Consider the following 25,438-nt stretch of genomic DNA (forward strand, 5'->3'; position numbering starts at 1 on the left):
CAGTAGTAATTTCATGTATAACTATGTAGTTGTCAGGGCTGCCTCTGGTCAATCCCTAGGAAAGAAAAACCCTTGACCCCACAGAAGTAGAGAAAAGGTACTTTTACTAGGAAATTAAAGCTAAGTCAAGCAAGATCTGAAGCAAAAATAAACGAAGCACCAAACTGAAACAAATCCTAGAGCCCACACCCCCCCCCCTTGTAGCCAGGCAACCAGAGTTCAGTCATCGGCCAAGAAGATGTTTTGGGAAAGTCTCTGATTCCAGTGCATTGTGCTTCCCTTCTGCATACCGAAGCTTTGAGGATGATAAACAAATTTCAAGCTGGCAATCTCATCACTTCTTGAAAATTTTGCCCTTTTACCTCCTGCATGCTTCCCTCCCAAGTGCCAATTGCTCCCCCTCCCACCATTTCCAAGGTAGTTGGCAGCAAGCTGGCAAGACAGCAAAGATGGAGGCTGACAGTAGTTTTGTGTTACAATTTATTTTCTTTAAAAATACTAATATTTATTTCTGCTTTTCAAAAAGCCTGGCTAATAACCAATGAGGCAAGTGACATAGTTTCTTTTGCTGAGTATTAGTTTTAAATGTTTGAACATTGATGTACCTGTTAGCAACTAACCCTTTTATTTAATTCTTCTCTGAATAACTGAGTAACTTCAAAAATAACTTAAAAAAAGCAAAAAGCAAATAACTTAATGCTAAATGTTGACAACAATAAATTTGTAAAAACCTTACAATAAGCATTACATAAAAGAATGTTTGAATCTTTTTTTATTAAAAGTTTTAAAGATTTTATACAATATGTACCCCAAATCCCTCCCACCCCTCCCCCACTTCCCAGAGCTGATTACAGGGTTACAAATAAACAATCATAATCTAACTAACATTACCCAACTATACAAACAATCAAATCCATAACATACTTTAACTCCTTTTCAAAATAAATATTAACAAATTAAATACGAAAATAATAATATAATTAAACCATAAAACTAATATAAATTCTCATATTAAACTATTAATAATAATCTAAAATTTACTCATAAGCTAGATAATACTTTTTAGTCTCATATTTATTCTGAATATAATCTATCCATCTTCTCCAAACCGAGACATATCTTTCTTGTGAATAGTCCTTCAAATAAGCGGAAATTTTTGCCATTTCTGCTAAATTAGACACCTTGAGTATCCATTCTTCCATAGTAGGGAAAGAATCTTTCTTCCAATATTGCCCCACCAATAATCTTGCAGCTGTTATAAGATTCAACATCAAATTAATTTCTTTAACATCAAAATCTACAATAACACCTAACAAAAATAATTGTGGCGTAAACTTTACCTTTCTCTTAAAAATCTTTTGAATGTTCCACCAAATCTTAATCCAAAAAGCTTTTATATTTCTACAAGTCCACCAAATATGAAAATAAGTTGCATCTAAGCTTTCACAACTCCAACATTTGGGCTGTAAATTAGGATACATACAGGACAGCTGTTGAGGATCCAAATGCCACCTATAAAACATTTTATAAAAATTTTCTCTTAAATTTTGAGCTTGAGTAAATTTTACATTTCTAATCCAAATTGTCTCCCATGTGTCCAATAGAATTGGCTCTTGAATATTTTGAGCCCATTTTACCATACAATCTTTAACTAACTCCATTTCAGAATCCAACTCTATTAAAACATTATAAATTCTCTTTATATGGGCTCGAGTTTGATCTTTAATCTGTTTTACCAAATTCATGTCCTCTAAGGTAATACCGACCTTTTGATCTAAACTCCACCTAACTAACAATTGATTATACTGAAACCAAGAGTGTACAATATTTTCTTGCTTCAACTCAACTAAAGATTTTAATTGCCAATCCTTCAAGAATGTTTGAATCTTAAGTGATAGATATTTTATTTTCTAATTTGCTAAAACTTCTCGTTCCCTCTTAATTGCCTGCAGCTATTATTTGCAACTGTTCCATTTTTTAAAGAAAAATGAAGTTATGTTTTGGTTCCTTTCCAATAGAAATCAACTAATTTTAATGGAAAGATACAGCCATTTGGGCCTATGATTACATTTTTTAACTTGCAAAGCTGTGCTGTAAACCATACTCAAAAAAGTGAGTAGGTTGAGCACAAGAATGAAATGTAATGTATGTTCATTTTAATTACATCTGAATTAAGCTAAACGCCTTAAATGTTTCATCAGTTTTCTGTCACATTAAATTTTACAATTAGGCAGTAATCTTTAAAGGGTCTCTAGGAGCCACACAAAAAATGGGGAAGGCCGGGGAGAAGCTCTTTCCTAGGACTACAGGCTGTGTGGTTGATTGGATATATGTCAATATCTGAAATAGCATCAGTTAGTTAAGGGAGATGTGTTTACTTAAGACATAAAACCTGCAGTGACTAATTTGAAGAGTTTGGCAAGGTTCTTAATGTAAAATTAATGCATTGGATTAACGCTGTTCTTATTTCAGTACTTTTTTTTGTTGGGGGTTGTATATGTGTGGGAATATATCTGAGAGGTGATCTTTCAGAAAAAAGAATATTAACATCTTAAGCAATCTTTTCATATGGAGGTATTTTTCATTTGGGAAAAATTAAGTTTCCCTTGAATTTGTCTGAGTAGATGTGCTGCTTAGAAAGAATTAGCCTATTCTATTTGTTATTTCTGAGCCTGCATTTCAAATCCAAGATCAGAGAATTGTAGGAATCAGTTAAAATAGAGAGGCTAGGTCCCTAAACCTTGTCAGTTAACTCTTAATGGGCTCTTTTATAGATAACAGTATATATTGGCTAAATTCAGGTCACCTGTAATCAAATCTGATTACTTAATGACAAGAATAGCTGAGCATTTTCAATTTTTTTACACAGAGAACAAAGGGTCCCAACAGCTTATAGGTGTCTGGTCCCAATAGCTTATAGATATCAAATTTAGGATTAGTCATCATTAATTATTAGAAATATCTAGAATCCAAGGAAAGCAGGTGGACCTCAGCCTCTACAAGAGTTTCCTTATATACAGGCATTATTGCTGTCATTAGAGCGGCATGGTAGCCTAGAGTGAAGACATTTGCCTCACAATCAGGAGATTGAGAGTTCAATCCTAGGCAGCGACAAATGTTTCTCTATCAGGACACAAAGAGAACATATCTGCTGTGAACTCCGGAAGACATCAGGAAGAGCTGGTTGTCAGTAAATGTTCAGCTCCTTTCAGTCACCCTGACTCCACCCTGATAAAAAGGGATCACAGTGTCATAAAAAAAGGAAAAAAATGCTGTTATCTCACATTAAAGAAAGTGGTGCTAGATTGGAGTTTTGTCTCAAAATGGAAGATGAGAAAATGGAAGTCTTTCCTATTATAGTGGTTTTGTCATGAAATGAAGGTTCACACTTCAGTTCAGAGACACTATTCATATTATAAACTTTATATCTTATCTAATTGAAACAAATATATGTGTCCATTAAGTATCAGTATAATATTGATTGTGTTATCTACATGATGTAAGATAACCTTCACTAAACTGAATTGGATTTCAGTTAGTGATGCTGGATTGCAGTTAAAAAGTTTGCAGGAGGCACCAAAGCTGCTTCTAAAACAAACTCCAGATATTAGAAATATTTTTGAAAGAAAATACAGAAAAAATGATATTAAACTTTACTTTCGCCATGTTTCAATGATTGATTCAATATAAAATATTCCACAAATATATATTTTCTGTTTCTATTGTAAAAAAATAAAACCTGACTGTTTTATTTTAATACAAGCTTCTGCTTTTTCCTGGTTGAAAATATGAAATTATCTGCAGCAGCCAACTGCTCAAGAAGATACTGGGCTAAGTTTCACAATAAAAAATGGATTTCCCTTCCCCCAGAGGTCTCCATTTGCAACTTTTCCATACCCCTTCCCATAAGCATTTACCATCAGAAAAGTCTTTGTATTCTAATTGTGTCATGATGGTAAATTCTTAGATTTGCGGATGAAGTAGAAAACTCAGACGATGGGCTTCAGAAACAGGTTAATCATATTCAGAACCTTCTAGCCAGAGGATCAGCCTTATGGTTATCCTCAAAGTTGGAGAATATATTCCCACCAAAATGTCTCTCTCTTCTCAGTTTTGAGACTGAAATAGTAGATACAGATTCCTTAATGGCCCACATAATTCCCTCAAAGATGTGGGATTGACTATTGTATAGAACTACTACAGGTAGTCCTCAGCTTACAAACACAATTGAGACCAGAATTCCCATAGTTATGTTAGTGTATTTGTAAGTTGAATCATCGTGTGACCAGACCCAATTTTGCAATCATTTTTTTGCTTTTTGTAAAGCAAATCACCACAATTGTTAAATGAATCATGTAGTTCTTAAGCAAATCACATGATCCTTAAGTGAATCCATCTCACCAAATTGATAGCTTTGCAGGAAACCAGTTGGGAAGCTCACAAATCACAATCATGAGACTGCAGGATGCTGCAACTGGTCATAAGTACCCAAATAGTGATCATGTGACTGGTGGGGTGGTATGACAGTCATTTGCAAGGACAGATTATAAATCATTTTTTTCTGAAGCCACTATAACTTTGAATCAAATTAAACAGTCATATGTCAAGGGCTACTCATATTACAGTACTCATCAATATGGGATTTGAAACATTGCAATTATCTTTTTTTTAATGAGAAGATAAATTCAATAATCTAGCCCAATTTTTTTTCAGCAACTTTAAGGTAGGTAGACTTCAACTTCCAGAGTTGAAATCCACACATCTCACTGTTGCTGAGATTGAACAAAATTGATGTAGTATAATTTGGAGTTTTCCCCAATATTCTATATTACTGTCCTTTCCCCTAGAACAGTGGTTCTCAACCTGTGGGTCAAGACCCCATTTGGGGTCAAACGACCATTTCACAGGGGTCGCCAAACAATGCAGTACGCCATTTTTTCCCCCTTTTCCTTAGCTGTGCTACTCCCTTTTATTCTATTGGCTTTTGAAAGCCAATAGAATAGACTCTCTTGAATAGAGTCTAATTCTATTGGCTTTCAAAAGCCAATAGGAATTGTCCAGGCTGTCTCTGCCCTGCTGAGCCCGCCAAAAGTCCCATTCTGCAAATGGTGCTGCACCAGTTGAGTAGTCCTCGACTTACGACCGGTTGAGTAGTCCTTGACTTACGACCAGTTGGGGGTCGCGGCATTAAAAAGGTTGAAAACCACTGCCCTAGAAATTTTTTTCTTTATATTGTTTGATTTTTCTCTGTGTCAGAGTCTTTGCCTTTACTAGACCTGACGTCCTCTACAAGTCTTAGGTACAGATTGAGGAAATCTGTAACAGCTAGCAAAATGATTGTCCCTATTATTTCTATGGTTCTGGCAGTCACAGCAATAGCAAATAGCCAAGTCTAGCTTTGCTTAGATTCTGGGTAAATCTAAGCAAAGATCTATCAGATTTGTGCCTGAAAGTGAGGTCAGTACTGAGTTTGCAAACAAGTATTTCATTGATCTTTATTATAAGAGTAAAGAGGCAAATATGTTTGTGAAATATGTTTTTTCCAGCTTTCTTTTCCATTGTCATAGTATTCTAAAGATGACGTATCATCTTGGAGGGAAAAATGAATTATTTTAGTAATTATTAGATGAATACACCTGTGCTGATAATTCAAATAAAGAAACTACAAATTCCAATATATTTATTTTGGAAAAAGTGTACTTGCTAATGAAAACTTTCTAGAGCCCTTGCTTTCTCATTTGTGGTTTTAAGAGTGTAGTTTATATAATATTATTCAACAACAGATTATGTTTCAAACAAGGCTGAACAACACTGTTTGTTTAGTCATAATCTTAACTCATTGCATGTAATTTTAATGCGACACATATTCTTGAATTGTATGTCCTTACCTTTCTTATTGACTGATTGAAACATGTGTATTTGCTTTTTTCTGCTAACTTCCACAATTCTGTTCCTCTCCAGATCTTTCATGAACACTTTTTCCTGGATGAAGGTTGCCTCCAATAAGATTTCAAATACGCATTCAAATGTGTATGTACTTGAATGATTGATTCATTTCTAGCAAATTTTAAATGGGCAGATTTCCATAGTATCCCAGCCATAATGCATTGAATCAATGCTGATATGTGCATGTTATCATATTTTCTTAACACATACCCCATTCCTACACTAATATTTTCCAAATAGTTGTAGAATGCCTATTATGCTGTTGAGGCTTTTCAAATTTCTAGTTAAAGAAATCTCTTGTATTCTTGTTTATTTTTCCCCACAATCCTGATTTGCTTCTGAATAATTTACTGTATCAACTCAGTGAGGTTTGCCTATGCTTTGCAAACTACTCTCCTAAGTAGTACTGGGTTCATATTTCTGCTTAATAGTAGCAGATTTTTTATTTTGTGTTGGACTGCTACATTTTTAACAAGACTTATATTACGATGTACATTGTAAACCATAGAGCAGCCTCCTTAAAATGATACTGCCATAGATACTTAAAACTGTGAGTATAAAATCATATATGGCACTATATGGAGCACTGATTTTTTAAAAATGAAAATTACGTATGCTTGCTAATTATTATATTTCTGTTTATGCTTCATCAGCCGTGTCTGTTGTATGCCTGGGATCAAAGTCATTTGTCACCTTAAATTTCAGTATATACCATAAAGTTGAATAAGAGCAGAGATATGTAAAGTTGAAGGGAAAAAATCTAGCTACATAAAGTTAATGTACATATCTTTAATGCATGTATTTTTTAGATTTCAGTGCTTGGTTATTATTATTTCTAAATCTATTCCAACTACAGTGGAAGACTTTCAAGCAGATGAAACCTATGACAACCTTCTCCAATCTGGTTTTATCCAGATATGCTACTAGTGAAATTCCCAGAAATCTCCAGGATTATCTAAAACAGATATCTCAGCATAAAATAATAAGGGAAATTGTTTTAAAGTAAAAGTGTTAGACTGCTGGGAGTTTAAGACACAGTTTACTCTGTAAAGTACCTTACAACACAGCTGTGCCATAAAAGGATATAACAATCATATATCACTTAGCTTTATGCCCCAAAAATCCTAATTCTAGATATTTAGAGCCAGAAATAGACTTAGTTGGTGATTAGTTTTGAATAATTTTCTAAAAATAAAAAACCTCTGTCCAAATGGGATCACGTAGATATGCATACTTTAGCAAACAGGGTCAATGGTCATTTTTTTCCAGGGAAAATAGCACTTTACAAGACATAGACACACCTCGTTTTTCTTCAATAATTGCAAGAAAACGGTTAAATAACTTCCTTCTTGCCATCTTCCCTCTTAGTCACTGTCATTTTAAAAAGTGTGATCTAATAACTTGATTAATTTTTCATTCAATTTATACTACCAAGAGACTTTGAAAGCAATATATTTATGTATTTTAGCCAAAAAGAAAAAAAAATAGCTATTTTGTAAAAGAGTTGACTGAAGACCAACCTGCCAAATTCTTGGTGGCCACCAAATCAAAGTCCAATATTATAAATGGTAGCACTGCTTTTTATTATATAAGTGCTAAGAGAATCAAGGAGCTAAGATATATTCAGATAGAATGCTATGTAGAAACACATACTCAGTAAGTTGTATTTACAGTCCCTGGGTTGGCAACACTGATAACTGACTTCACCAAAAGTGATGATGCTGAAGATGAGTGCCAAACCTGAATGTAAATGTAGTAGTCTAAGCTGTTCAGTTCACATGAACAAGGAAGTTGGCACAAAATACAATAATTACAAATATTTTTATAAGCCACAAACTGAGTACATCTTTGCAGCACCTTCATTAGAGCAAACATCTTCATTTAAACAAAGTAGTCACTTAATGAAACTGCTACCATGCTTATGATCAGCTTTCCTTTGATTTACAGATTTGCAAAGGTCATAAATGTGAGGATTAGTCACAAAGTTATTTTTCATCACTGTAACTGCAAATGATCACTGTATGAGACTGTGATTAAGTGAGGACTAGCTGTAATTTTGAAGCAGAAGTCTAAAGGCCAATTGGATCTATTTTGCTAAAATACTGAATACCCTTTAGAGACTAAAATATTTTCTTTTCACACTAATTTTTGAGTTAAGACAATGTTCTTTGTGTGTTTTAAGGAAAGCTGTGGTGTTTTGCCTTTCTAAGTTAGGCCAATACTTTTAATCTGTCATTTAGTGTATATTAAGATGTGCTGAATTGTTATTGAGAAATTCTTGCTTGTTCTGTATTTTCATGTTAAAAACACAAATCTGATTATTCGTTAGTCAGGTCACAGTAATAAACAAATACACTACTTCAGAGAGACAGATAATAAAGGCAGCAAATGCATTAATATTTTTTCTGTCACATTAAAAAAATTCCAGTTGAGTAACAATTTTGATAGGCCTCTAGTCAAAATATTTTGGGATCCAGATGCAATCCTGGAGGCTCGGATTATCTATTCCTGGTGGGGACAAAATTACATGCACTTTCCCCTCTCCTATTTAATTAAGGGTTGGTGATAGTGACATGTAATTTCAGATATACTAAGACTTTATGTTGTTTCTCATAGTTAAATTAATTAGCAAACCTTTTACTTAGAAAATTCAGTGTCAAAGAGAAGATTGCATTTTCTGTCCCATATATAGGAGAATTTTTCAAGAAAAGCATTTTATCATATATATGCCTACCTGGAGAATTAAAGACATGCAACTGAGAGAGAAGGATGTGACTTTGGAACAAATAACTCCTTATAAGAGAAAAATGTTGCAGAACAGAAAATAATGTGAACTATTATTGATACCTCCGTTCTGGCAAACCTAATTTAAGTTACAAAAAAAAGCATACTTACTACATTACATTAATTCTTACTAATCAAAATCACTTTTGATTAGTAAATGATGATTTTGATCATTGCCACAAATGTGAGCAGCTTGTATATGTATAAAATACACGTAATACATTCCCACATGCCATTACAACTACGGATCTTTAACAACAAGCTAGGGTGTCTGTCATATAATTGAAATGTTTCAGGATTAAGGTTGCAATTGTAGTTGAAACTATGACTGCTAGAAGGGATTAGAATGAGATATACAGCAAGTCACTTCTCTTGACTGAAATCCCCCTTTCCTGTCTGGAAAGCTCTATCTGCTGATCTAAACCTGTAGGAACAAAGAGGGGTCGGAAGTGGGGCAAGGGAGGAGCAAAGCATGGCATTTCCAAATTCTAGCCAATGGAGATATGGTTTTACTGCCAACAGAAAGCTAAATCAGACTGAGAGCAGTCACTATATGGAATCAAACATACTGGTTTCAATGGGATTTTCAAAATGAAAAGCAAAACATTCACCCCCATTCTCCCCTATTCTGTTCTGAGAGAGATGGTTGTTCACTAATTCTACCACCCTATGTAGTCTCATCTTAGCTGCAACTTGCCCATTTCAATTAGTTAGAAGTTGGCTACTTATCTGCAACTGTATGATACTACTTCACTTTTATATTCCTGTACATCATATGGTTCTCTACATTTTACAGACATTTCAGGTTTACTTTCTATTTTAATAATAAAACTCCCGTATTGACTGCACTATCTTTAAAATTGGGTAACTTCAGTAGAAACATATAAAAATTCTTTACAGAATGAGAGAGTTTGGAAGGGACCTTGGAGGTCTTCTAGTCTTTGTCTGTTATAGCTACCTTTCATTCATAAAATAGATGACATGAATAATCATCTTACCAACAAGTTTCTACCTAGTCTAGATCTAGAAGATAATTAATCTTCAGGAAAACTAACTCAGCTTCTTAGTACCATATCCATAAAAATTACTCATTTGGGGGTATATATGAGGCAAGTTATAGCTTTGAACTTTTCTTTAAACAGATATAAATTCAGCAAAGTCAGCTAGGACTGCTGTATGGATTTCCTTAGTTCAGCAACAAAAAGCAGCCAAGTTAATTCTGCTTTAAAGTAGACATCTTAATAATCTGCTTATGACATTAAATAGTATTTTTTATGAAGGTAGTATTTTATGGACAATTGTTTCTGTACAAAATATTTTTTTTAATTAGGTGCTGGCCTTTTCTAGAAGACCTAATATTAGAATATATAATAAAAGTAGTTCTCGGTTAACTCATTCAGCAACTGTTTGCAGTTACAATGGTCCTGAACAAGTAGTGGATATGACCATTGATACTACATCAATCAATGTATCTGGAGCTCAATTGTAATATGTAGTTTAGAAATTATACAAAATTATTGGGGGGTCTCTGCTCCCTATGTCTTGTGTGTGATAGGCAAATAGGATCTATTTGTTGGCATCATTGCTTTAAGTAGTGAATTTATCTACATGTACAAAGTACAAAAAGTAGGTAATGGGCAATTCCCTTTTCTTTGTCTTTCTTTGTAAATTATCTGCGCAATTTCTCTTAAAGTTAATCAGATGTTAAGCAGCTTTTTATTTTCTAAAGTGTTATTCTCTGACACAAAATTTAAATCCCAAAACACAGTTCTAAAGTCGCTGGTTTTTCCATAGGTTTTCCATAAATTAAATCTTCTAACTATAATATTACTAATCAGATTTTGTGTAACACATAATATTAGTTTATACCATTTTCTGCTTGCTAGTTTTCTTAGAAAGTATCGGCTGAATGTAAATTCAATTAGATTTTTTTTGCCTTCAGCTTCATTATTGCTTTATGGGACTATGGAGAGTCATGCAATGGACAATTTATATCTGTTTAATTCACTTAGTATACTAGTGGTTTGATCTTATTAAAGAAAAACATATTTTGAATTGTGTTAGAACAGTATTTCTATAGTGAATATTATTTGAGAAAGACTTGTTTTATAAACTGCATGTTGTAAATAATGAACAGTATTGTTCTAGTCTTCTAAAATCAATTGAAAATGTCATGTTTAGGGCTCAGTTACAATCAGTAAGAGCATTGTTGAATGAAGAAAAGAAAGTGTTAGTTATATGTTATTAAAGGAGGAAAAATTGTATTAAGGTGTCTGATATTCTCATATAAGAAGACCCAAAAAGGAAATAGCATCACTTTTTCACTTCAGACAGATGCAAAAGTGCTATTAATTGCTTTTAAAAAGATTTATATAAACTATGCATGAAAAATTAAAAGATTCAGCCCCTTTTTCAGTAGAAAATATTCAGAGCATCTTAAAATATCAGTTACTTGATGCAATAGTACGTGTTAAGAATATTTTTATCTTTTTTTGCCCACAATACAGATCAGAACTTTATAACTTACAAAAATATAATTGAAATAATTTTCAGTCATAAGGGCATTAAATACATTATTTTTATTTGTTGGAGATGTGTTAATAAATATATTGATAAACCTCTCAATTGCATGCCGGTAAGAACTCTACTAAAAAGCTACAGAAATCCCAAAGCAGCCATCTCCCGCTTGATACTTCCATATCTGTGTCTGTGATGATTCTCAGTCATCCAGGTCATGGTTGTCCCAGAGATGCTTTTTCAAGAGGCAACTGGACTTTCCTTATTTTTCCTTGAAGAGGTTTCACTTCTCATCCAAGAAGCTTCTTCAGTTCTGACTGAATGGGGGGAATAGAAGGATTTTGAAAGATAAAGGCCGCTCTTTTGAAGACAGCAAAGTCCACATTCTGGACAGAGAGGACCACTGGTTTGAAAGAGGCAATCTACGTTAAAATTGAACAGCCCTCTCTGAACAGAGGGGGAGGGATACAACACCACTATCTTCTGTTTACAACAAATCCTTTCACCAGTTCCAAAAAAGATTCCACACCCATTTGCACTATTCAGATGAACCTGGGGATACAGATAAACCTCCAAGTGTTCTCAACGACTGTCAGAAAGAGTACTAATGACCAGATGACTACAATGAATATAAATCCTTTCATTCTCTACCATTCAGTCAGAACTGAAGAAGCTTCTTGGATGAGAAGCAAAATTTCTTCAAGGAAAAACAAAAAGTCCAGCTGCAGCTTCCTGATCTGTGGTACAGTATTTTAAGGTGTTGGATTAGGGCTAGAGAATAAGGCCCTGTCCAGCAATGAAAATCCTCTGGCTGACTGATCCCTCAGTCTCGACTAAACTTACTTCAAGGAATATTTTAGATATAAGGTGAAGAAAACTCTAGGAGACCAACAGCTTTTGGGAAAAGTTGAGATATAAATCATATAATTACATAAAATCTGTGAATGTTGGCCTCTAGAATTCTCAGGTATGGCTATTTTGCCTGAGAAGATGTCCAAGTTGAGTATGGTTGCTCCATATTTTAGATATATTTAACTGCTTATGCATAAAGAACTTCAGCCTCAATTCTTTCCATGATATATCAGTCAGAATGAAATATATTTACATGGAGTTATGAATCATTAGTTATTTTATATGAAGATTTAATACTGTATATCTGCCAAAAGAATTGTCAGTCATTTTAAAACATTAGAAACATAATGTTTGTAGATTATTGTCATTTAGGCTGTGAAATGCCATTCTTGCAAAAGATTTTTTTTTAGACATTCCAGGGAGAAGAAAAGTACAGAAGGCAGAGAACCCAAATAAAAATTATTGGCCATAGTATGTTAAAGTTTCTAAAAAAACAAAATTATAAAATAAAAGCAGTCCAAATGATTGAATTCTTTAGAATTCTGATTCCGCATGACATGAGGAGAAATATGTAGCATTAAAAGCAAATGTTAAAGTAGCTAAGCTTTTGAGTAGTATAACTATTTGGAAAGTTGAAATGCCCAATTAAGTTAATATTGTTCTAGGTTCAAATATCTATTTGCATGTTTTAACTATGCCATTAGTGTCATACTTAATCAGACATGATTAAACTTTAAATCACATCTGAGACAAAAAGAATCATGTTCTCTTTTTTACTAATACAATTCTTCTACAAGTTAAAACAGGCAACACTTGCATCAAATTAGTTCACATAATCCTTCAGTCACACAATCAAATAATTAACAAAATTTTGTGTCAAAGCTTGATAATTTATCTAAACCATACATAGGAGGGTGTCTATTTTGAATAGGTGGCTTCTCTAAGAATTCCCTTTTTATATCCCTCCTGATTTTATATATATTTAAATCATATTTCATATTTGAGAGATATTGATGAGAATATAATGTTTCTCAAAACATCCGTTCTCTCCCAAATAATTAGAAAGAGCCTTTAACGTGTATTTTCTGAAATAGATTTACATAGGTGCACCACCACCAATAATTGGACTAGCTATGTGGTTCTGTCTTTAGCAACTTGTCTGAATCTAATTTACCATGACTTTTTATTAATAATCCTCATTTTGTTATCCTTCCTGGCTCTAAATCCATCTGATCCCACGTTCAGAGGTAGGTTAAGAAATATAGGATGTTTTCTCCAAAACTAACCGTCTAGTTAATTAACAATTTTTAAGTGTTCTTTTCATTTCATTGACCAGTGAGATAATGCTTTTCTTGGATATTTTCTGTCTGTTTCATCAGTATTTCTCATCCAAATTAAATTGTGCAGGTTGTTTTGTCCTCTATCACAAAAAATTACTGGTCCTTCATTTGTTTCCAAAGGTATATTTTTAGCATCCATAATCTGGACTAGTTTTCCCACCTTTGAATATTATAATTCATATTTGATAAATAAACTAGTATAATTCTATCCCATTTGAAAATTTGCATTATGCTCTAAATTGCTGCATATATCTCTGCAGTACCTGGATTTAAACGCGATATTTAGCTTGTTGCACTGAAAAGCTACAGAAAACTGATGGTAAATATGAACAGTTAGTCAAGCTACGTTCTAAATCAGTGATAAATACAAATGTTTTCATACTTTCAGTACTAAAATCCATTACTCGAAATCAGGATTGTGTACTTTATTATCTGCAGAGATTACATCTGAACTGTTTTGTGGGAGATGCTATGTTTTCTTAACTAAAAGTTTTTTTAAAAAAAATCTAATAAAAATAGAATGAAATGGATCAATAGTGCAGTCAATTATCATTACATATATACTCTGTATATATTTTATGTTTAGCCCAGTAAATCCTTCTAGTTAATTGTCACTGATTACAAATCAATGTGACAACAGTGCAAATAGTAAATAAATAACAAAACGCAATAGTATGTTTTTTTTAAAAAAAAACTTCAGATTGAATATGAAATGCATAGTTCATTTAACCAGAAGAACTGAAAAATTAATAGAAAATATTTATATTGGGTTTGGAACTGGACACCAGCAAATATTAATTTTCATTAATAAAATTCTGTTGTATGTATTTAATATTACCTAAAAATTGGGTATATTTAGGGTTGATTAAATTTAGGGTTGACTTTCATACTTATAGGAAATTTATCCTTTAGATCAAGGGTCCCCAACCCCCACTCTGTGGATCAGCACCGATCCACGGCATGCCAGAAGCCGGGCTGTGCAAACAAGTGAAGCCCCATGCAGAGGATGCAGGTAGCATGTGAAATCACGCCTCCTCTGGGCTGCAGAAAAACCTTTCTCCAAGGAACCGGTCCCTGGTGCCCAAAAGGTTGGGGGGGAGCTGCTTTAGATTACGTGAGGAATGCGATAAGTCAGAAGAATCATATATTATTTTTGCATTTTAAATTTTTCAATTGGAACTTTTACAAAATACCCTAAGGTGTTTCATGATTGCATCAGTTTTTTATTTTCCTACAGTCACTGATACAAACTATCAGCAACTGCTTTTGTTTGATAGTAGTAGTAGTTTAGAATGGATTTGAGAACAGCTAATTTTAGAATTACTTATACTCTCACCCTGAGATCTGCAGCAGTTGCTAGATTTTCCTGGATTCGAGTTTCTAGGAAAGGAGTATCATTGTTGCTAATACAGTTTTCGTCTGATAACTGATGTTGACAAAAGGTATTAATTTAGTAAAGAATGCCATTATACCCGATCCTGGTTATACATAGGCTAATTAATTCTTTAGGGTTGAAATGATTTTTGTAATTAAAACCCTGAAAGAACAGGAAAAGAAAGGGAAAAATCAAATACTATTGGTACTCTTAAAATTAACCAGAAAATGGAATGCCTCTGTTGTTCAGTTAAGAACTTTCAGTGTTCCTCCTATTTTCCTCTTTTATCTTCACCTTGCTTTGGTACACACAGGTATTTAAAAATATATAAAGAACGTGGTGCAAGAAATAATTATACAATATAAACTATCATAGGTCCATTTTGCTGAGAGCAAGTGGTATATAAATGTGTTAAAATATAATAGCCTCCATTGGATCATTTATTTCGATAAGCAAGATAGTAAAATTAATGAATTAAAGCCGTATAGCTGACATAAACTATCAGTAATAGATTTTGTGTAACTGTATATAATGGGATCAGATTATTCTGAGCAAGTAGGGGTACGTAATAGGAATTCAGAATAGTGACTTGCTTCCAGTAATTCATCAGTCACACAATGAAAAGAGGCGACTTCTGAATGACAACCAGCATGCTTTTTGAAGCCATCTGTTGTGAGTGGTCACACACACTCTAGGGATGCTAAAATTTCATCATGCCAGTACATTATATCTATTACTAAGAGTTTATCCTCTGAAAATAGGTCTGAATCCTTTATCTGTTAGAGAAATATAAATGCTAATGTGTATCTTCACATCATTTTCTGCTGTTTGTATCTCCTTTACAATTTACATTCTCTGCAGAATTTTGAAAAGAAATTAGTTAGAGGATGTTGGTAATTCTGAGGATATATTCTCAGTAAGTGGGTCCAAATTTCAAGCTTGAGACAAATCAGCCTCACTTAAAATGTTCCGGTGACGCATTTAAAATTGCTTATGTGAATTACATTTCAGCAGATAATACTGAACTCGTTTTGAATGTCATGCCATAGGAACAACAGAAATTCCTCCTGGTCTTTAATATGTCAAAAAACTAGAATTATCCATAGTGTATCTAAATAATGTACTTTTTTTTAAATGAAAACTTTTGTTTTAAATCATTGTGGATGGATTTCAAACTATCCTAAGTAATCTTAGTTGAAAAGAAAAAATGTGGCAGCCTTCTTGATGATACAATATAAATGTGTTGACGAGATTGAGAAAATTTTAAATTTCTTTCTTTTTTTCTTTCTTTCTTTCATCTTTTCTTTCTGAATTTCATCCCAGGTATGCGGAGGATATTTATTTTCCATATTTGAATGCAGGATGTATGTGTACAGACCAAGCCAAGCTTAATAGACTCATCTCCCCCTCCACCCCTTCATGATTTTTGCCTGAAATAGCCTTGGTACTTAAAATCAGACCTAATATCTACTTTTTTTATTAAGGATGTGCTGTGGAAATTATGCTAATTAAGCTAGACTGTAATTATAGACTAGAAAGATTATTTCACAGTCAGAATTGAATTGTTGTAGATAAATGTGCATTAACTTAATCGTGTGCAGATAATTAGTTTTTCTATTTACTGAGGGAGGGTAAAAAGAGATGTAATCAGTTACACAAAGCTTGCTCACTCAACTGAACGTATATCTTTTGGGATTCCAATAATGAGCACTTTTCTGACATCTGTCTCCATTTTTTTCTCTTGTAATTAAAATGGTCAGTAGTGACTAATTAACCCATTTAACTTTATTTCCATTTATGACATTTCTTGTACAACAGAGTTAAATCTGTTCTATATACAGGACATATTTGCAATCATATTTGTACTTTCAGATAAATAAAGGTATTATCAGGTAAAAGGATGAAATGTACAGCATTGTCAGTACATATACATCACTCTTATCTTCTACTGAGGAAAAAAGGGAGTTACGAATATTGATAGAGTATAATTGATCTTTTATTTATTTTGCACTTCATACCTCATTCATGTCATGTCAGAATTTTGAATTTAATGCTTTTTTAAGGGAAGGGAAGAAAGGAAAGCATCTTGCATGTTGTCAGTACACCACATGTATCTTTGGGTGGATAGGATACAGGCAAGAAGATTGTAGTTTATCAAATATTCTAGATGAGAAATCCTAGCTTGCATAGAATACAGTGAGCACACTTCAGGTAAAAGTGGCCCTTGCAGGTGGTTGTGGAAACAAATCAAAATGAGTTAAAGATTATATGTAGTGTCTTCATTGTTAAAAGGAAAACATGTAGTGGTGTGGGTGTAAATAAGGTTAGATATCTAGTCTCCATATTCTCTATGTTACTGACAAAATATGAAAGCCTTGACTGACGAACTCATGTTGAGTGTTGTAGAGCTGTATCGGTGGTGATACTGGTGTCAATAGCATATAGAAGTGTGACTTGAAATGGAAGACAAATTGTAATGAATATGAAATAAAATAAATGAAATAAACTAGTGAAAATTGTGAAGAGAGAGGGAATGATGTAATAATGCTGAATGAAGCTGGTTTTAATCTTATGAAATGGAGTCAATGAATGTATGCAGGGAAGTAAAGCTGTACTTAATAAGGATGGTTTCTTCCAGATTGCTGGGTGTATGTATGAAAGTAGGAATCTATAGTTTGGTGATTTTCTAATGTTATGCTCGATGAGCCAGACATGATTTTGATAGAAAAATTTGCAACTGTTGGAACAAATTAACCCAGAGAACAGAAAAAACAACTGGGCCTTTTAGAGACCCAAGAATGAGTAAAAAAAGTGACTTTTAATGAGTATCTGCTTATTGAAAGATCTGTTTGTTTTGAATGTGTGGTTTAGACACACAAGTATACAAGTGTTTGCAGACATGCTGAAGGAATTAATACACACACACACACACACACACACAATATTTTCAACAAGCCCAAAGGTGATGTAAAATTCTGGATGTGGGATAGTCCGTTTTGGGGATCCTGTCAAATGTGGTCTTGGGAAGAATGGTTAGGGAAGAAGAGAAAAGATGTGAAGCAAACTGGAGTGAAAATAGAACCACTGCAGGAAGAGAAAATATATAAACAAGTATTAGATTATTTTTCTAAAGAAATTGTTACCTATAGAAATGATGATTTATCTGCATGGACATCATGTGTTTGATAACTTTGTTTATGAAATATGCAAGCAACAAACTTCAGCATTCTGTGTTCATTCAAACTCCCTTTATATGTCAGTAAAATCTAAATGAGGTTTTTAAAATATTCAGTGCAAAGATGCAAAAATTTAGAAAATCCAAAATGGAGGAAATACTGACTGCATATAACCAATGTAATGAAGATTTTACCATAAATCTGCCTATATACTTATTAATATGTTATTAATATAGTATATTAATATATTATCTCAAAAAGGTATCAGTGATCACATGATCATATCATATGGATCTGTGAACCCTCAAATCTTTTACACCTTCACTATGGAAAGTCTGATATCTACCCTTTTGAATACATTCTATTTTGGGGGAGTTCAGTACAGGTAGTCCTTAATTTACAACTGGTTGCTTAGCAAAACAATTTTGATAGATCTTCTCGGGAGTACTTAGGACCTGGTTCCAAACTTTCAATGGAGATCCCCCTCTCCCTAGTCACCCTTATTTATGGCCATTTGCAATTTTCCACAGTCATGTGACCACATTTTAATACATTTTTGCTAAAAAAAAAACCTATGTTTACTTCCTGTTTTCATCAAAAGCTACCCGTAGCAAACAATTGGTTTGCTTAGCAATCTTGACATTCACTTAACAATGACTGCAAAATTGATTTTGGGGAAGTCCATTAAAGTCATAAGTCAAGGACTACCTGTATACCCTAAATATAGCAAACTGAGATTTGTTGATAACATTTTAATATTTTTAAGGGCATGAATCGATTGATGGTTCCAGTTTTTTAACGTATGTTTAAAATGTTTCAAAAATGTCTACTTTAAGAAATATTCTTGACCTTTCGATAGAGATGTGTCATAGGTTTTGATTCTGTTATGGAGTGTTAAGAAGTGCCTCTGAGATGGCCAAAGCATATGCCCATGAAGCAGATATTTTCTCACAGAATTTTATTACAGGCAAGTGTTTGAATTAAAGCTAATTTCAAATTATGCTGTGCAATTTCTTCTTGAAGAATAGAACAAAGTAATCACAGTTAAAAGATTATTACATTTCTGTTTACATCTTTACTGTCACTTATATTTTAGCATTTTAGTGATTGAATCACAGAATTTTACTCCCAGTGAATCCACTATAGTTAGCAGTACAATAGTGTTAAAGAGAATATGAACATCTTGGAAACTAAATGAAAACAATAGGGAAGAGCAATAATGCCAATCTATGTTCAGACGGTCTTCCATGTTAAGATCATGTGCAACTTTACTGCTCTTCCAAATGTCAAGCTGCTATTCACTACATATTTGTCTTTTATATTTTATTCTTGCACTTTTTCTCATAAAGTTCTAACGGAGTAAATAAGAAAGTAAGAATGTTCATTATTCTACACTAAATTTACACAAATAGTATAGCAGTTACTGAAGGGCCATATTTCACAGCAGTTTAATATACCTTTGTGAAGACAAATGATTAGGAGAGCAACTTAGCAAATACATGACAGCTGAATTGCCCACAACAATTACACCTGCATCTGGAATGAGTGGAGCAGAGGTGGCGAACCTATGGCACGGGCGCCAGAGGCGACACTCAGAGCCCTCTCTGTGGGCACATGTGCCGTTGCCCCAGAATTGCCTCCCCCCACAACCCCCTCCACCAGCAGCCCCCCTGGAGCATGGCCCACACCGAGCAGTGCAGCCAAGGACATGGCAGCCAGACAACATGGACAGGACTCTGCCCTCATGCCCCATCATGCACAGTTGATGCTGCGGGGTGCGGGCAGAGGGCGTGGCCGCCATGGCGCTGCTGGGTGATCTGCGGTGGGCCCTGGAGGTGGTGAGTGGCCCTGCAGGCAGGCGGGGGGAGAGTGGAACGGGGAACGCAGGCAGGGGGTGGAGCGGGGGTGGGGCCAGTTTTTGGGCACTCAGTCTCTAAAAGGTTCACCATCACTGGAGTAGAGTGTAACAAAGCAGGAAAGGAAGGATTAAACACACAAACCCTATGTTTCTGACAAATCAGATGTTCACTTCAGCTCTCTGAGTTCATTTTTGAATAAGTGTTTTTAAACAGTCATGATTTTTAAATTTTTCCATGCTTTAGTATTTTCTATGTCATCATAATCAGAATTACCATGTTCTATTTTGTATTCGGTGATAATATGGACTAGTCCCATTCAACCCCTAGATTTATTCCCTCTAACAGCAACATAGTCGCTACAGTGCTAGGTTGCAAAGAGACATATCATTTTATACATGAAGATTACATCATAGATCTAAATTAGGGATGACATTGTCTTATTTTATTAGTGATTGACTTAAACCCTCCCTCCTTAAGGAATTGTTTAATGAGGATTTTCAAATATTGATATGCTGAGTGCTTCAATTAATCGTGTTTGCTTCCATATTCCTGTGTAGAAAGAAACTTGCTAGTTCTGTAAAGAGAGCCCAATTTATCCATCTTTTCTTTTTTCCTCCTCCACCTCTGAATAATCTCTGTAGAAGGTGTGCTATCAGACATGTCTCCTCTTTGAAATCAGGAAGTTGGAATGGAATTGGAACTGATTTGGGGTGACTTTTTGAAAGTCTCTCTTGTATACAGTATGAGAGATGATCTCAAAAAGGTGGGGCAAAATGTTACTTGATTAGTACTTAGATGGGACTCCACCAGATATCTCAGGATTGTAAACTAAACTAAAAAACAAAAAATGGAAGAAAGCAGTGCAAAATTCTTGCAGTATCAATGTGCCATGTAGTTACTATTAATTAAATTCAGCTCAAACCAGTGTGTATGTGTGTGTATTTGTGTGTATAATACAGATGCAGTATAATAGTCAAAAAGAAAGCAAGCAGTTGAAGAGTCCTGACAAGCAGTAATGATTTCTGTCATTGGTGGCTGCATTTAGTAGTAAAGCAATTTAATCTCCAGTCTTTATTACAGCCCCTTTCTCCCTCACTACTTTATAATAATTGGCAGGTTAACTATCTCAATTGTTAATGTAGTAATATTCTGAGCAACATACCATAAGATATAATGAGATAATTAGGGCTAATTTTTCAAACATGTTATATCAGTTGAAGGAGTTCAAGTGCTTATGGGACTTTTGCCATTCTATCTAAGCACTTTAAATTTCTTGCAAACATTTTCTAATAGCATATTGTAAGTTCAGGATTTTTTATGTCTTTCTTTTGCTTTTCACTAGAGAGATGCATGTTAGAAGCAGTTCATCTCAGAGAACCAAGGCAACAATATACGTATTTTGAATTATTTTAGACCAACGCATCTATCTGGGTCTCAGATTTTCCACAATTCTTAGTGCCTATTTTACATAACAGAAAACAGAGAATCTTACATTAATTCAATAGGACTTCTAATAGCAAAACAGGAGGATAATGAATTTTCATAATGCAGTAGTAAATGGATAGCAGAACAAAATCCTTAAAGGAAAACCAAAAGCCTCCAATGTATTGTTGGAGATGAGGCTGTTGATCTAGAAAGTCTCTAGTTATACAATGACCTCTGTGGGAAATACATCCAGTGCTACAAAGTTTAATCATGTTCATCCCTCCTGTCTTTCCTCCTCCTTAACCTATTTTGTGAGGATAAAGCTGAAATCCTGCAAAGATAAGGGATGAAGTGTGCATTATGCTATTGTAAGATATGTGGCTCTTTTTTCCTGTGTTATGTTTTTTGAGCCCCATTCTAAATTATTACCTTCCCAGTGTTGACAAGGTAAAGGGGCTTCAATAGAAAAAGGACAGGGCAAAATTTCTTCTCTTTTAGTCTAATGTTCAGGTATGCTGGATGGCAATTTCTTTCACTAGCAGTCAGCTTAAGTAATGGGATGTAAAACATAGCACATCTGGGGGTCACCAGGGTGGCAATATAGCTTGAACACAGATCCTTCAAACATGATTCAGTAATGCTTTAAACCTGGTATTCACTAGTACAGCCCATTTTTTGTGGCTTCTATGTGAACTTGTAAAAAGTTACAACTGACTTGATTTTAATGAATCAGTTCCTAAACAGTTACACTTTTTAAAGCTCTTCTAGAAGCCTGAAAAAGCATAGCTACCTTGTATTAAAAGCAGAGAGGTATGCTTGCCCAAGGTCCGAAGCATTTCTGCAGAATCATGTTCAAAACATGCACAAACCTGGCAGTTAGGGGGCATTTTAGTTCAAGTTTTTGTTTGTTTGTTGGGGTGGTGGTGGTATCACCTGGCTCTTATAGAATAGATACTTGTTGCTAAACAGCTGCACTTGTAATAATTACTAAAATGATTTTAAGAGCGTTTTATATTTTAAAACTTCAGAGTTATGGTATGATTTGCCATCTACTTAAGAGGAAATTAAAATTTACTTTGTGTATTGGTAATATATCATTCCTACTTTGTAGTTTGGTAATAACCGCCACTGTCTGCATGATTTGGTGCAAAGTGCATCCATTAAAAAAAAGGTAGCTTAACAAGATTACTTACATTTTATTAAGATTTTGCGGCCTTAAACTATATCATGGATGTCTTCTAATAAAGCAAAATTTAAAAGACTGAACTATAGTATCCAAACATTGATCTAATTCTGTGAGATGTTGAGCCTATTTCATTTTCTACTGGGGATTAAAAGGCCCAGACCTTGCAGGCTTTTCATCTGAAATTAGATTTTTAAAAATGCTGTGAAAACAAATGCTAATTTAAACTATTAATCCATATACTACTGTTCCTTTCTCTGTGCTAATTGCTTTCCATCTGATTTGATTGCCTTTTCTTGATTTGTTGTTTGCTTTATGACAGTTAAAGAGCTAACTTTGTCTATTCAAACTTTGGAAATCTCTTGATGTAAATTGTTTGTAAATAAATAAGAATAAATATTTCATGAATCCATAGCAAGCAAAAGAGTCTATTATTGTCCAATTCGCTGTCTTAGCTATTCATACGTACAGTATCCTCTCCCTGGAAATAACTCATCGCAGCTTTGTTAAATACTTCATGTTTAGAGTCAATATATCTTTGTATATAATATGTTGGAGGGTAAAATGGAATAGTTCCTATCTTAACTTTTTTCATTTTTGGCCTTTCAAAAACATCTGGCTGGCCGTGATTGGAAACAATGCTGAATTAAATGGATTTCATTGCCTCAGTCAGCAATGAAACAAATTGATGAAAAATAGTGAAAAAAAGAATACCAAGGGCATGAAAAACTATAATTACAACATCAGCCTCAAAAATTTGCTTTTTTCTTTTAAATGACTGATGCCATTTTTATTAAATGGTTCCTACTGAAATTTTGTTGTACAGTTCTGCAGGAAAAGTTTTTCCGAACAGAAATGATTAGAAATGCCTGGGCTTCTATATTTTAACTGCTTGATTAGTACAGTATCCTGTTGCATAACAAATTATGGCTAATGTTGAAGGAAAAGTCTTCATCATGGTTCAGTCCAAGCCGGGAATAAACAACATGGCAACTGCTTTAGAAAGAGGGTTGCAGTTTATTGAAGAGGAGAGCCAGACAGAAAGATGGCTCTGGAAGAAAAGAGAGTGAGCACATGTAGGGAGAGGTTTTTTATACCCTCTGGAGCCTTTTGTTTGGAGTTGTTCCTGTGGCATGAACTTTGACCTGAGTCTGAGCGTGCCTTTCTGGTATTCTGATGGTGGTGAATTAATCCTATTATGTCCCAAAGGTCATAGCCTGCTTCCCTGGAGCTGTGGCTGATGACTCTTAGATTTTTGGTGTGAGGGATTGTTGATTCTAGGGATCTTTCTTCCTAATCCCAGTTTCCTGACTCAAGTCTTTCTGACAAGATTATCACATCTGCATTTCTGCAGACTTGGTTTTTGTTTCGGACAGAGAGATTGGGGGGGGGGGTTGGTTTCTGCCTTTAAAATCTTTAGGCAAATATATTCTCCTTTTAAATATTTCCAAGAATATTTCTTTCTCTGGAGGGGGGCTAACTTCCCACACTAGAAATTAATATACTAAACCTTGGAAATTTGCTATAACTAAGGGATATTTGTCATACTGCCCAGAGTCTCATGGTAAAACAGTGTTAATGGTGAGATATGTAACAGTGTCTATATTCTCCACTCAGCACACATATGTTTGTTTGCAGCACCTTTTCTCCAAACAGAAAGTGACGTAAATCTGCAAATGAAGACAAATGATTTTCTATAGCACAACAAACAATAAATAATGGCTGATGGAGGGGAGAAAGCTCTTATACTTTATTGATGTTTAATCTTTCTTTTGAATACCTTACACTACCCTGCCAAAATCTAAATAGGCAAGTGGCATGTTTGCTAGGCTAAGATTTAGTTGCAAATTTTCACAATTATCATTTTAGTAACTCTAGAATTACATTCTCAATCTCTGCTAGTATTCAGTTATCAATCAACTTTCTTTTGGTAGGCATGTTATGTAGATTAAAATTAAAATAGCATTGAGAAGCTGACACAAGCTAGCCACAAGACGGGGATAGCCAAACCATGGTTTGCTGAATATAGTCAAGTTGTTTGGATTCACATGTGACCATGGTGCACAAATCATAAAAGCTGGTTCATATCAGATGCATAATGTGGTAACCCAATCTGTGTCTTGGTGCAAAAATAAATTTTAAAGGCTCACAGAATATGTTAAGAACTATTAACTGAAGGGTTCTTCAGATTCAGCATTAAGGCAAACATTAGGATTTTCTCTGACATACCATGAGAGAAAAGAGTTCCTGTAGAAGCCTGAAAAAAAGATGATTGTTTTAAAGACATGCAGCATTATTGCTGCCACATATTCCAGAGTCTTTTATTTTATTTTTTTAAAATAAATGCTGCCTCACTAAACATGTCCAATTCCCCTTTTATGCCATGATAAGATTTAGTATCGAGTTGCTCGATCATCCTCATCTTTCATGATACCTATTCAGGTTTCTTTTAAGATTTTGTAAAATACAGTCCAATAATTAGATCTAATACTTAAACGCTACTTTGATGTAGAGACAAACTGTGAAGGTTTGCAGAATATAAACATATTACAAATTAGTACAATTTAAGTAATGAAAAAGTGGAGTCTAGGCAATGAAAAATCCAGAAGTACTGTATTATACATGATCAGCTTCTTTTCAAAATCTGTTTCACCTTTTAATTTATATTCACTTTGGTGCTGAAGTTGTCAGACATGACCAAATCAGATATTCCCCATCTTATATCTATATATTACATTTCTTTAACCTTTTGCTAATGGGTTGAATTTTTATTTATTTTTTTATTCTCCTTTGACAAGCTAGTACAGATAAATGTAATATCAATAAAATAAAAATAGAGTCAGGTCCAAAAAAACACCAATATAATAGCATTATAAAACATTGGGGCCTAGTTTGGCCTCCCTTCAGCAGCTTTTCCTAATAATCTGAACAGAGAAAATCTCTCTAACCAGCTGTCCCTCCACTCTGATCTGCCTCCAAAG

The 25,438-nt window shown here is 34.2% G+C and overlaps 1 protein-coding gene across 13 annotated transcripts in view; it reads left to right on the plus strand.

The window, feature by feature from the left end:
- The window catches only part of CTNND2 (catenin delta 2), a 524,740-nt gene that overhangs the window by 327,755 nt on the left and 171,547 nt on the right, over nucleotides 1-25,438 (plus strand). For 9 of the 13 annotated variants that reach the window (XR_005555019.1, XM_039329341.1, XM_039329329.1 and 6 more), the window contains one exon: nucleotides 5,962-6,030. The exons of the other annotated variants lie outside the window; for them this stretch is intronic. Coding sequence is in view for 8 of the 9 variants with exons in the window: in XM_039329341.1 (XP_039185275.1) it covers nucleotides 5,962-6,030 (69 nt within the window). In the remaining variant the exon portion in view is untranslated. The remainder of the gene's footprint in view (nucleotides 1-5,961; nucleotides 6,031-25,438) is intronic. 13 annotated transcript variants of the gene reach the window in all.

The sequence above is a fragment of the Crotalus tigris genome, unplaced genomic scaffold (genome assembly GCF_016545835.1).
Source record: "Crotalus tigris isolate CLP2741 ecotype Arizona unplaced genomic scaffold, ASM1654583v1 scf7180000024391.5723578, whole genome shotgun sequence".
In the NCBI taxonomy this organism is placed as follows: domain Eukaryota; kingdom Metazoa; phylum Chordata; class Lepidosauria; order Squamata; family Viperidae; genus Crotalus; species Crotalus tigris.